This window comes from Haliotis asinina, chromosome 2 (assembly GCF_037392515.1).
Source record: "Haliotis asinina isolate JCU_RB_2024 chromosome 2, JCU_Hal_asi_v2, whole genome shotgun sequence".
Classification (NCBI taxonomy): domain Eukaryota; kingdom Metazoa; phylum Mollusca; class Gastropoda; order Lepetellida; family Haliotidae; genus Haliotis; species Haliotis asinina.
The window spans coordinates 11,624,153-11,638,789 of NC_090281.1; the positions used below are offsets into that span (position 1 = coordinate 11,624,153).

Sequence of the window (14,637 nt, forward strand, 5' to 3'; positions counted from 1 at the left end):
TAGTGTATTGTCCTAATGGTGATGTTGTTTTTAACTTTCCATGCTAGTTTTAATTCCATTTGTGATATTCTAGTTGTTTTACTGTCCTTCGTTGACAGGTGTTATAGTAGACATATAATTAATTTTGATATTAGATGTTCTCGTCACGATATGGCTGAGATATTGCCGATGTGACGTTAAATTTTAACTCACTCACTCACTCACTATCTTTTGGGGGGGGATTTATTGGGGATCTACCCCGCACTCTTTTGGAGGGCTACAAGCTATGTGCCCATTAGCCACAAGATCGGAAAGCTCCAACACAAAATCTAAGCCCCCAATGAGGGATCTTGTGGGTTTATTTATTTGCGTAATCAAGTAAAAGGCTAGGCATAGTTGGAGGAGTTGTATTATCCGGTCTCAATTTGGAATTTGAAGCTAATTTCAGTACATTCAGACATGTAATAGTTAATTGATTTATGTCCGGTAAGAAAGTCAATTGAAAGACTTCTTTTACAACTTTGGAGCACTATTCCATATTCACCCCCAGGGTCTCTATGAGACACAGCGTTCTTCAAATAATGAATGCAGTTAGTCTTGTCTTTTGAAAACAATTTTCAAGACACCATGAATAAATTTTATGTCAACACAGCTGCAAAAAGACTCCATAAAATCTACACATCTGTGGAATCATGTGTCAGACAAATGTACACCACTGATTGACCTGAGCCTTCGTGAAAAGGCCAGACAGTGTAGAACCGACACAAACCTGAAAATGTCTACCCTTTAACACCTGAGATGAGAAAAAAATGCAAATGCAAATACATCAAATAGAAATAATTAAAACTCCTTACATCCACGTGGTGTCATATGCAACTACAACAAACAGTTGATTGAGAATGTTGTTGATTGATATTGGAGGGGTTTTTTTTAAAGTAAAGTACCAAAAGGTGTATGCTCTTTCGAAGTTTGCCCATTTGAAATTAGAATGTTAGTTTCCAGGTGCCCAAACTGAACGAATATCATAATATACCTTCCGTTGCCCTCAAAACACCGCATGAAGAGCTATGGTCGGTTGTTAGAAGATTCGATGTGATCCTTGTCAGAAATAATTACAGGAATGACCATAACATTTCTCTGTACTGAGGGACAATTACCAAAAGTCCAAATCTTCTTCCAATCAATGAGATGTTCGTTCATCTTTAATTTCGATGACTCTGGACTCCATGTAAGGCATTCTTTGGGAACCTAAAGGTGATCACATGAAGGATGTTTGCCACACTCATTACTGTCTGCTGAGAGGTCGATAACAAGCAGCGTGTTTATTGAATGCTCTCGATCGATGGTCTTAATGTTGACACATCTCAGTGGATAAAGGATGTACATCCACTTTGATTCTACGACGCCCCTCCTTAATTATCCCCCTCAACGTATTTTGTGGGTCTTTTCCGGAGCAGAACATAAACCGTTCAATATGTCTTCACCAAACATGGCACATAGATATATTTGGTGGTGAAATGGTGCTTTCTCTTAGTTTGGGAATTCTAGAAAAGATATTTTTGCGTTTTCTTTGCAACAACTCTGAATTCGACTGAAATTGACGGTGGTGCTCTTTCCCGGAGCATGACTAAGCAGAACCTTATGACATAAACCAACACTACCACTCTATCCATGTTACTGAGGTATATCAAACCGTAGAATGAGCCTGTTGTTGATATATGCGTGATAGTGTAGGGATACCTTACATATACTCACTGCCCAAAGAAATGCGAATAGTGTGAAATGATGATATTGATGATGGGTTGAAAACATGGCATTTCTACGAACTTCACATTCACAAGAAACAAGGAAAGAACTTGAAAATGAAGAACTTTGTGTGTTTTTCTCCACATTACATGAAAAAAAAACTATAACTATATGAAAACCACAGAACGCAAGGTATTGTCCTCAAAAGGGAGACAATCGTCAACAGCAATAACATGGTATTGTCTAAAATTTTCTGTTTTTTTGAAAATACATACTAGCTAGTTTTATCTCTGTTTGTGATACTCTAGTTATTTTACAGTCCGTCGATGACTGATTCTTTAACAACATGCATTTATCGTGTATCTACAATATTTCCCGTCACTATATGGCTGCAATATTGCCGGTGTGACGGTAAAATTTCGCTCACTCACTCACCCACTCACTCACTCACTCACTCACTCACTCACTCACTCACTCACTCTTGCGATAGCGCTTAAGCACTCTGTAGATGGTGGAGCCCGTGAAGGTGCGGAGTAGAATTATAAGGTTTGTTCTCCACCCACCAGGGAGTATCAACAAAGACGATGCCATATGTCTCCAACAGGCTACACCTGGACCCTTGTTCTCGAAACGTTCGTAGCCCCAAGAATTTTTAACTTTGGTCGTAGCCAATGTGTTAAGAATGGGCTTAAGAAGTTTGTAGGGCTTCGAGAATGGCTAGTCTGGAGAATATACTCAATCAGAACCATCAAGACACTGTCCTCGTGGAATGGCCCATGGGTGTCATATTTTGGGCATGATTGATTCCAGGCCATTAATTTTGTATTTGTTAACAGTGAACAGGTAATGTGTTTTAATAAATTATTTGACCACTTCCGTGAAATAACCAGTGGAATAGATTAGTGCACAGGGCTTGGGATGACCAGCCGATTGTTAAAATCTAGTTCATGCCACCATCCGTATAAGTAAAACAGAGGTGGACATTGTGTACTGTGCAAAAGAATGGTATTCCTAGAACCAGTTTCCTCAACCACCCGACTTCCGTCCTTCAGGGACACATTCTACCATGAGCCCAAACGAGCGCAGCGCTATTAGCGTTACAATCCACTAGCACTCACCACTTCAGTAGTGCTTGACAATGGTTAACGTGTGGACTGAAGCCAAGAGAACATATAATATCTCTCAAGAGGACTTTTATCCAGTAATAGATCAATCGAAACCTTGCCGGAGGCTTGTATGTTCAGTGGACGATATAGACAAATAGAACCATCACCATTACATGTTCAAGGACCTATAGTTCAATAGAACGGATCAATCAGCCCTCCATCCGTCTCACACTTGAAACACAGTTGAAAGACAATATCACAAAACAACTAACATAATGAGTTTTCTTCTCCATAATTACTGAACGGACAACAACAGACGCGCTAGCAAAGCCTACTGGTTAAAGTGCTCGCTTGTCACACCAAAGGCCTAGGTTCGATTCTCCACATTGCTACAATTTGCTAAGACCATTACAGGAATGCTCGCTGCGACAGTGCTGGAATATTGTTAAACGCATTGTGAAATATTTACTGCCTGTGAGTATATGTAAATGGGGGTATGATTGAGCCCGTGTGCACGCGCGTGCGGGCTTGTCTACAAGTGAGGTAGTATGTAATGTAAACATGAAAATGTATCAAACATGTAGTCATGTAATGTGGCTAGATTTGAAAACACTAGCTGTACGAGATAATCAGTTTACTAAGTACATCAATATCACAACACATATTTTGGTCCGACTACCTATATTGGATTCAGACACACGTTCTTAATTTCAAACATGGGGAATATATTTCGGGTAAACTGTACGGATAAAGGTAGTCACATGAAACATTTTAGGATACATCCTCGATCGAAAACCTAATAACCACACCTGCATCATGACGTCCAGTAATTGTCTTTTGTCAATAACTGTAACTGATAACAAGCATTGAGACAATGCCTTTGTGATCGGTCCTGCTTGTATCTAAAATAATCAATGTGATCAAGGATACACCGGTAGCTGTTCATTTGACAGGCGGACATTACAGAAATGGCTTTGGTTTGAATGTAGGTAAAACATATCCTCGAAATATTTACACTATTTGATACATAATCATTATCAGCTACAGAAATATTTTTGGTCATACAGACTGTACATATACAGTGTATCTACCTGTGTATACTTCCTACTTGTGTGACGCTAACATACTGCGAAGTAACCAGTATTGTGATTTGAGTATGCGAGTTGCTTGAATCACATCTCCTTTCACGGAGCCATTTTCAGTAATGTATCATGGTAACGTACATGAGGCTTTACATGAATGGGTGATATTTTTTACTTAATGTTTGACAATATTTATTCTTTGACATGTTAAAGAGCGATTGATTGTTGCATTATCTTCCATTTGCCTCTTTTTCTATTGTAAAAAATAAAAGTTAAAACTCCACCTTGTTTCATACATCTGTATAATGACACAGACATACATTTCGGCCATATTTGGTGATTCATACGTTGTCTTGTGTTACTGAAGTAATGTCCCTCTGTATTTCATGCTCTTATCAGGTTTGCGATAACGTCATTTCTGCCCGAAAACAAGCCCTCATCAACAACATGGTCTGTTCTGGAATGACCGTGTCCTCGTTATCTACTGGACAGGTGCCCCACTCCCTGCCTCCAGGGTTTCCTGCCATGTCCCGGATAGACTGTGTCTCTCTGTGTTTCCTCAGTGTATACTGTACCACCATGTTCTACAACAAGGACACCAAGTCTTGTCACCTGAAGGAAGGCTTCAACCAGACACTGCTGACTGCCACCTCTGATCCGATGGAACACTTGATACTGGGGAAAGGTAAGATTCGAGTCACTTCATCATTACAGATTTTCATGAGGAATAAAATCTAGCATACACTTCGTGCTTCATATATATAAAGCTCGTCTACAGTCAGGTATGCACACCGTTGTGTTGAAATTCGATGCGTCGAACTTCCTGTTGTCTTGAAGTAAGAGAATGTTTTGTGAGTATTCCTAATTTAATAAACCGGGTTCTGTTGTGTCGAACATCGGATCACGACTTAACGTCGACAAAAGGATGGATGACTATTTCTTTCTTGACTGTCCTCTAATGCTGTACACGTAGATATGCTGTCCGATTCCTGTATTGACAATTCGTGTAATGTTGACCAAACTGATGTAGTTTTACGTTTAGTAAGTTTGGAGTTTAATACCTACAGTATGTCATTTGCATCATGAAAAAATACAAACCACTCCCATTCATAACCTATGAATATCCGGAATAGAATCTTCAGTAACACATGCATGTCGTTAGGCTAACTAACGGAGTGACTAACGGGGTCATGTGGTTCGGCTCGCAGACTTGGCTTCATCGTATCCCAATTGCGCAGGTCAATGCTCATAATGTTGATCACTGGAGTGTCTGGTCCAGGCACGATTATTTACAAACCGCCGATATATAGCTGGAATATTGCTGAATGCGGCGTAAAACTAAACTCACTAACTCCATTCAGAAATAGTGTATATTGATTATACTCTGGCAGTGACAGTTGTGTGTGTCTCATTGTCATCTGATAAAACCAGTGGATTAAAACCGTATCGGTCCCGTTATATAACATGGCCTCGACCTTAACCCCACAATTAACCGCCGAGAGTTTGGGGAAAGTACTGGGGTAAGTGTGATCAAACCAGGCTTCTAAGTTACTGAAAAACAGTGTCTTACTCGTGTGTACGAAACAGTTCACCGAGAACACAAGCTCAGTAAAGCGGCATCTGCTTCCTTCTTATCTGTGCGTGTTGACTTTTGTCTTAGTTCGAAACAGCTGAATTTGTGCTAATTGCCTTTAATTCTCTCGTTGTCTCTGCATCTGATTTTCAGTTTGCAAAGTTATGTTCAGCTGCTGACAGGCGGCGCAGTTCCAAATGGGAGGTCTCACAGTCTAGGGTTAGGTAGCCTCCCTTCAATTTAGGGCGTATACATTTTGGACCAATGGATGTTTTACCGTTTTGTTTTTATCAAACTTTCTGAAACAGGTTTCAGGATAATACTGGCAGTTGCCTTTGTACCCCAGTCGAATCACTGGCGTTGGTGGCATATTATATGTATTAACTCCCAGGGTAAAGAAAACTTGTCATGTGAAGTTCATGTTTGTGAGAGAAGAGAACAAGAAGTCTTTCGACAACAGATTCTAAGTATGAGTGAGTGAGTCCATATTTAACGTCACATCAGCAATATTTCAGCCATGTCTTGACGAGGACATTTAATACTGAAATGAAATATATATATCTATTATAAAACCAATGAAATGGAATATATGTACACTATAAAAACCTGTCGACAATGGACAGTAAAATACTAGAATATCACAGATATGAATATAAAGCCAGCATAAGCAACTAAAACATTGTAATTAAAGAGGACAATACATTATATAATACGGGTTATAGATCACCAACAACCGAAGGTAGATCACCATACTAGAGACCATGGGGACTTACAGTACCTTTCCTACCTGCATGGATCATAGCTGGATTTACATAATCCCTTCAGCCGCTGACAAGTGTACGAAATCCTAGCCAAAATTAAAATAACAAGAATATTACGATTAAAAACTCTGCAGACTTAAAGTTAAAGTTACATCGAATGTTTTGGGACTTACATACCCTCTCAGGAGGACAATAAAATACTTCAACCCCCTTTGAGGGTACAGCTACTAACATTCCCAGTTACTAACCAAGACTACGAATAATATAAGAATATCTATTTACAATTCATTTAACAAATCCAATTCTTTTAAAAATGCAATAATTAAATGAGACCTGATATTAGTAAATGGGTCCTTCATACTACGTGATTTAAAATAGGTATCCCGTGTGATGGAATATTCAACACAGTCAAGCAAGACATGCTTAACACAGGGATGAACCGCGCCTCCCCTATTTTCGCGATGAGAAGAAACAAAACGTACTGTAACTCTCTCACAATTTCAAAGGTGTAGAGCCTTAACAAAGGTTACTGGAACTCTCTCACTATTTCAAAGATAGTGGAACCTTAGCGATTGTGAAATATACAATCTATTGGCAAATGAAAAACAAGAAAATGATTCCAATTTGTATTGTGATTTGGTCACTATTGCTTTTTGATGAAAATAGTCACTGACCATGTATGGTCGTAGCATTGTCAATGGCTGACTATTATAAGAAATTATGCACAAGGAATGTCACATGTTAACGTATGATGTGCCTGGCATCAGTATCTGATGTGTCCCCCACGTGCTTGGATGAGAGCTTGAATCCTCCTCCTCATGCTACTGTTAAACCTTCTGAAAAGATTATGTGGCAATTGCCGACATTCTTCACGCAAAGGAGCTTCCAGCTGTGCAAGATTCTGGAGAGGGGGTTCTCTCAGTCTCACAAGGCGTCCAAGAAAGTCCCATTCATGTTTACCGATGGTTAACAGTTGGTCTACTCTCATAAAGTATATGTATATCGGAGGTTATAGAACAGTAGTAAATATTGAATTCGGCGTTAGTGCTTTGTACTTCTGCTTTATGCGAAGTCAGGAAGGTGTTCTGTATCTCTTGCATGTATTATGTAACATGTTTTTGTGTACACCTGTCACATAGATCATCGGCACCCGTGGTGGGTGCTGGGTAACGCCAAGAGCTCGCCAACACCCCCGTTGTGGACCCGGGGGCATATTTGGTCCACCCACCCGTTTGCCGTGGGTTGCGGCCCTGTGTCAGAGGAGGACGGGAGTCTGGTGGTTGAGGGCACTGGGAGCCTGTAACTGCGTTCACTTTGCTCAACACACCCCTTCGACCCTTACTCCGCCTAGACGGGTTGTTGAATGGTCCGGTTCGACCAATCGGCTGGTCATGTCGAGCCCTGTGCATTACCTGTATTTGCACAACTTACACTTTTAAACCATATTGTTAAATTTAGGTCTTGGCTCTTTTGGTTTTTCAACCATCACACTTGATTTGAAATATATCTTCTTTCATTTGCCTAGAGTCTAAATGCCAAGAAGGCGATGGCTCATGGGCCAATCTGATATTATTGATCTTTTCAGGATTTTTCCTACTTGAGGGCACCCGTGGCGAGCCACCTCCTCGTGGTGGGTGCTGGGTAACGCTAAGAGCTCGCCGGATATTTGGTCCACCAACCCGTTTGCCGTGGGTTGCGGCCCTGTGTCGGCGGAGGAGGGGATCCTGGTGGTTGAGGGCAATAGGGGCCTGCAATCGTACTCCTGTTGCTCAATACACCACTTTGGCCCTGACTTCGCATAGACGGGTGGTCGAATGGGCCCGGTTCGACCAATCGGCTGGTCATGCCAAGCCCTGAGTATGTATATTCTAATGCATAAATTTCCGAAACTTTTTAAAGTTTCTCAAATGTCTTGGCTAAATCTTTATATATTTGAATTTCAAATGAGTCACTTCAATTGTGTGTTGTAATTTGCCTAGAGTCTTATGCCCAGAAGGCGGTGGCTCATGGGCCAATCTGGTAGAGTAATTATTTTGTGATTATTCTACTTGAGTATATCACCCGAGTATCCTTGGTGCTGCAAGCTGGAGATCCGCTTGCTTTAGCATTGTCCTTGTGATACTCCATGGCGGGTGGGGAGCTCGGATGATGAAACTATACACTAACACATGGACCTTGAAACCCCTTTAAAAAAGAAACGTCAACTCGATAATGATCAAAGTACAACTGAAAGTTGCAGGACATCCAAACAAATAGACTACTGGCCACGATTTCTGGTTATTGAATCTCCGGACAAACAACCAATCAAATTGAACCCGTTTATTGTTTCTAAAGCAGTTTATGGTATAGCTGGTGATGTCAAAAACATCAAAAGACTGAGATCTGGATCGTTGCTCATAGAGTGCAGCAAACGACAACAAGCAAACAACCTGCTTTCAACAGATAGTTTAGCTGGATCTCCTGTTAAAGTGTCTATCCACCGGACCCTCAATTCAAGTAAAGGCATTGTTAGGGATAGGGATCATCTTTTGGAGGACATGACAGACCTTGACATCATGTGCGAACTTAAAGATCAAGGTGTCACGTACGTAAAACGTTTCACTCGACGTCAGAACACAACAGTAATTCCAACGCATACGTACCTGTTCTCATTTGTATCTCCAACTGCACCAAAATCTATCACAGCAGGATATTGCAATCTGCAAGTAGAACAGTACATCCCAAACCCACTGAGATGCTTTAAATGTCAAACATTTGGTCACGGGGTAAATTCTTGTTTAAATTCTATAACTTGCGGTCATTGCGGAGGGCAATCCCACGTGACAGAAGATTGTGAAAGCAACTATAAAAATGCGTCAACTGTTCTGGGAAACATTCGTCATCATCAAAAGAGTGCCCAGTCTGGAAGAGGGAAACAGAGGTGAATAAATTAAAGCACACTCAAAACATTAGCTATGCTGAAGCGAAGAAACTCGTTCCATCCTTTGATCAAAGTGCCTCTTATGCTTCAGTTACGAAACGACCAACTCCTACTACAGCCTCTGTTGAATGTCAGACAGAACTGACATGGACAAAATCAACCTCACCTGAACTGGTTCCAAATGAAGACCTTGTACAACGCGGAGAATTTGCTACACAGACTGACTCGTTACCAGTTACATTGATGGCATCTCAATCTCGGTCTGTGTCTTCTTTACCAAACGGGCACCCGTGGCGAGCCACCTCCTCGTGGTGGGTGCTGGGTAACGCCAAGAGCTCGCCGACACCCCCGTTGTGGACCCGGGGGGATATTTGGTCCACCAACCCGTTTGCCGTGGGTTGCGGCCCTGTGTCGGTGGAGGACGGGAGTCTGGGGGTTGAGGGCACTGGGGGCCTGTGACCGCGTTCCCTTTGCTCAACACACCCCTTCGACCCTTACTTCACCTAGACTGGAGGTTGAATGGGCCCGATTCAACCAATCGGCTGGTCACGCCATGCCCTGTGCGTAGAACTATTTTTTGCACAGTTAGTCCATTGGATATTGGTGTCTTTGATATCTGTTATCCAAATATTTTCAAATTATTCCTGATTTTAAATTGCCTAGAGTCCTATGCCAGAAGGCGGTGGCTCACGGGCCAATCTGGTAATGTCAACCTCTGAATTCTGTATGCCTCCAATTACCTGTTTAGGGCTGAACCAGCCTGACTGTGCTTTTTGGTAGGGAAATATGGCTATTCACGTTGTATTTGCTGGAGTATACCACTCTTAAAGCCCTGGTGTTGTAGATGGTTGCCTCTGCAACATCGTCCTTGTTGACACTCGATGGCGGGTGGGGGTCAAGGGTGCTGAATATTACTCACACGCCATGTCTCAAAACCCCAATCCTGGTTCATTGAAGGCAAATAAACGTCGCCACGTAGAATCTTTATCCTCTGATGAAGAAGTTTCTTCAGATGTAGCTAATTCTTGGCCAAAGTTCATTGTTATCTCTTCTTTTGACGGAAACCCACTGAAACTTAATCCTTTCGCTGTGTCCAAAGGCATTCAAAGTGTATGTGGAGAGGTGAAAAATGTCACTGTTCTCCGAAGTGGTTCACTGCTTGTTGAATGTGCACGGAGGCAACAATCTGTCAATTTGCTGAACCTTCAGCAATTTGTTAACACCAAGGTTGTTGTCACGGTGCACAAGTCACTCAATTCATGTAGAGGAATAGTGCGGGATTATGCAAAGTGTCTGTCTGACATGACAGAAGAAGAAATATCAGCTACTAGGAAACAGGATAACACTATTGTCAAAACACACACTTACCTCCTTACCTTTGCCTTGTCCTCTTTGCCCAAATCTATAAAGGTCGGGTATTATAACATTGCTGTGGAAGTGTATATACCAACACCACTGAGATGTTTTAAATGCCAAAGATTTGGTCATGGTACCAAGACTTGCAATCACAAGGTTATCTGTGTCCGTTGCAGCGGGGCGCATGAGAGCTCTGACTGCAATAATGAAATCAAGTGTGCTAACTGTCACGGACAGCACTTAGCATCATCCAAATCATCTCCTAGTTTTGAAACCCAATCTAAAATCCTCAAAATTAAGTACACAAACAATATCTCTTTCAGTGAAGCAAGAAAATTAGTTTCCACTGTCACACAGTCTACTGCTTCTACTTACTCCGCTGCAGTTTCTTTAACTCAGCAAACTCAATTTTCACATGTTGTCACAAGACAATCAGTCTCATGTCAAACAGATTTGTCTTGGGTGACAGATAAGCAGATCAGCCTTGGTAACTTTATCTCACCTCCAACTTTGCAGAAATGTTCATCAGCCTCTCAGACGGACGATCTCCCTGAACCGCTATCTGTCCATACGCTTCATTCTACAAGTGACCAAGAAAATGAGAAAAGTCAACTATCAAGAAATAAAAAGAAACATTCAAAGAAAAAGGGTAAAACGCTAATGCATTTGGAGCTTCCTTCCACTTTGGAAACCCCTGTGACGGTTCATAACTCATTTGAACCGCTTGAGATGGATATCACTTCCTCGCACTGTATCGTGCCTGGGAGTGGTCCTTCTACATGTCCCAGATCCCCAGTTCAGCCCCCATGAGTGGCTCAAATCTCATTCAGTGGAATTGCAGAGGACTCAGGAAAAATTTCAATGAGATACAATTATTAGTCCAAGATATTCAGCCCATAGCAGTTTGTCTCCAAGAGACGTATCTTAAATCTACTGACGACTTTGCTTTAAGAAGATACAACTGTTACCATTCCTTCTCTCCACCCGGAGATAAGGATTCAGGAGGATCTTCTATTTTGATTCGTCAGGATGCCATAAACAGCTCCATTCCTCTTAAGACAAATCTCCAAGCTGTTGCTGTACGGCTGACTATGCACATTGTATTTACTCTGTGTTCACTGTATATCCCTCCATCTACGACACTGCAACAATCTGATCTTCAACAGCTATACGATCAGCTTCCTAGGCCCTGTATTATCATGGGGGACCTGAATGGACACAACCCTCTTTGGGGAAGCATAACTACAAACACCAAAGGGAGAATACTCGAGGAATTCATAAATGACAATAATCTGTGCATATTTAATGACGATTCAAACACGTACTTACATCCTGCCACTGGAACGTATTCAGCACTGGACGTTTCTCTTACAGATGCGAACTTATTAACTGAATTTGAATGGTCCGTTCATGACGACCTTTGTGGCAGCGATCATTTTCCCACTGTTCTGACAGCGACCAGCCCACATGCTGCTTCATCGTCATCTAGGTGGAATTTTAAAAATGCAAACTGGCACCTGTATGAGGTATTGTGTTCTTCAAATCTAACTCCTGACCATTTTAATAATACCGAAGATCCAATTCAGTTATTTTCAGATAAGCTCAATGCCATAGCTGATCACACAATACCTAAGTCCTCTGCAAATCCTCACATTCGTAAACCATGGTTTACCAATGAATGTAAACAAGCCAGAAAGTGTAGGAAGAAAGCTGAAAAATACTTTCGTCGACATCCCACAGTCCATAATTTAGACAAAGTAAAACTTTCAAATGCCAAGGCTCGACGTGCATTCAAACAAAATAAACGTCAGTCTTGGCACAACTATGTTTCCAAAATCAGTTCTCGTACACCGATTTCAAAAGTGTGGAATATGATTCAACGTATCAAGGGTAAAGGTTCGAAATCTTCTGTTCATCATCTCAAGGATGGTGACTCTTTATTGACAGGAACGGCTGACATTGCCAACAAACTTGGTGAAACACTATCTAAGCATTCCTCTTCAACCAACTATGTCCCTGAGTTTCAGACATACCAGAAACAACAAGAAAAGAAAAGAATTAATTTTAACTCAGACAATGGTGAGGATTACAACGAACTATTTTCACTGCATGAGCTACATACTGCCCTTGAGCAAGCTCATGATACAGCAACAGGATCTGATAATATTCAGTATCAGCTCTTGAGGCATTTACCGGAATCATGTTTGGAAACACTTCTCCACATTTTTGATACTATATGGACTTTGGGGAATTTCCCATCTTCTTGGCGTAATGCCATTGTCATCCCTATACCAAAACCTGGTCGGGATCACTCAGATCCGTCGAATTACAGACCAATTTCTTTAACGAGCTGTGTCTGTAAAACCATGGAACGAATGGTAAACAATCGTTTAATTTGGTATCTTGAAACCAACAATCTTATTACAAATATTCAATGTGGTTTCAGGAAAAATCGAAGTACCATTGATCATTTGGTACGTTTAGAATCCTTCGTCAAAAATGCTATCGTCAATAAACAACATGCTGTATCAATTTTCTTTGATCTCGAGAAAGCTTATGATACGACCTGGAAGCATGGTATTTTAAAGGATTTACAGGATTTGGGTTTGAGAGGCCGTTTGCCTCTTTTTATATCACAGTTTTTAAAAGACCGGCAATTTCAAGTCCGAGTGGGTTCAACCCTGTCTGATCATTACAATCAGGATCAGGGTGTCCCTCAAGGTAGTATTTTGTCTGTTACGTTATTTAGTATTAAGATCAACAGTTTATCCAAGGTCTTAAATGATTCCATTGATGGATCATTATTTGTGGATGATTTTAATATTTCTTGTCGTGGTAAAAATATGCACACTATTGAGAGACAACTGCAGTTATGTCTCAACAGAATAAATAAATGGTGTCTTGAAAACGGCTTTAAATTTTCTAAATCCAAAACTAATTGCATACACTTTTGTAGAAAATATAAGCCACATAAGGACTCTGAACTATTTTTAAATGGCACTCCCATCAAAGTTGTAACGGAGGCCAAGTTTTTGGGTTTAATTTTCGATTCTCATTTAACGTTCTTACCACACATTAAATCCCTTAAAGCTAAATGCCTGAAGGCACTAGACTTGTTAAAGGTTGTTTCTAATTCAAAATGGGGAGGGGATCAAACGACCCTCCTTCACTTATATAGATCGTTGGTACGATCGAAACTTGATTATGGCTCGATCGTCTATGGTGGAGCCTGTCAGAGCAACCTAAAATTACTTGATTCCGTCCACCACCAGGGCCTAAGACTTTGTCTTGGGTCTTTTCGAACTTCTCCTGTTGACAGTCTGTACGTTGAGGCCGATGAACCTTCTCTTAACCACCGCCGTATAAAGCTCTCTTTACAATATATTACCAAATTATTTTCTATTGAGTCAAATCCTGCATTTGACTGTGTCTTTAACCCTCTTTATGAGGATTTGTATAACAAAAAGTCTTCTCTTGTCCCGCCTCTTGGGCTCAGAATTAAGCCATTTATTGCTGCTGCTGGTATTCAGCTGGACAATATAGCTCCTTCCCGACTTCTTTCTTCTCCTCCATGGCAGTTGGTGAGACCACAAGTCGACCTAACATTGACCTCATTTAAAAAATCAGAAACCAATGGCTTACAATATAAACAAGAATATTATCAACTTAAAAAAAAATATACCAATTACAAATTCATATTTACAGATGGATCCAAGGACGGTGGCACAGTGGCTTGTGCCACTGTCATTGGCTCAAGGACAATATCTTCTAGAATACCAGATAAAAGCTCTATTTTTACTGCAGAAGCAAACGCGATATTAACGGCTCTTAAGTATATTCAACGACATCCTAAACATAAACAGTATATAATCTATTCTGATTCTCTTTCTTGCCTTCAGGCTATAAAAAATGTGTCTTGTAAACATCCACTTTTAATTGAGATTATTGAATTGTATAATGATCTTGCTACTGGCCAATGCAACATCGTCTTTTGTTGGTTGCCCAGCCACGTGGGCATTTCTGGAAATACAATGGCCGATCTTGCTGCCAAGGCAGCACTCAACAAATCTATTACACCACTTCTTATCCCTTACTCTGATTTCAAATCTTGCAT

The 14,637-nt window shown here is 40.9% G+C and overlaps 1 protein-coding gene across 1 annotated transcript in view; it reads left to right on the forward strand.

The window, feature by feature from the left end:
• Nucleotides 1-4,360: 4,360 nt before the first annotated feature.
• Nucleotides 4,361-14,637, forward strand: part of LOC137272263 (C-type lectin domain family 4 member E-like) — a 33,153-nt gene continuing 22,876 nt past the window's right edge. The window contains exon 1 of the mRNA XM_067804624.1: nt 4,361-4,598. Coding sequence (XP_067660725.1) covers nt 4,361-4,598 — 238 coding nt within the window. The remainder of the gene's footprint in view (nt 4,599-14,637) is intronic.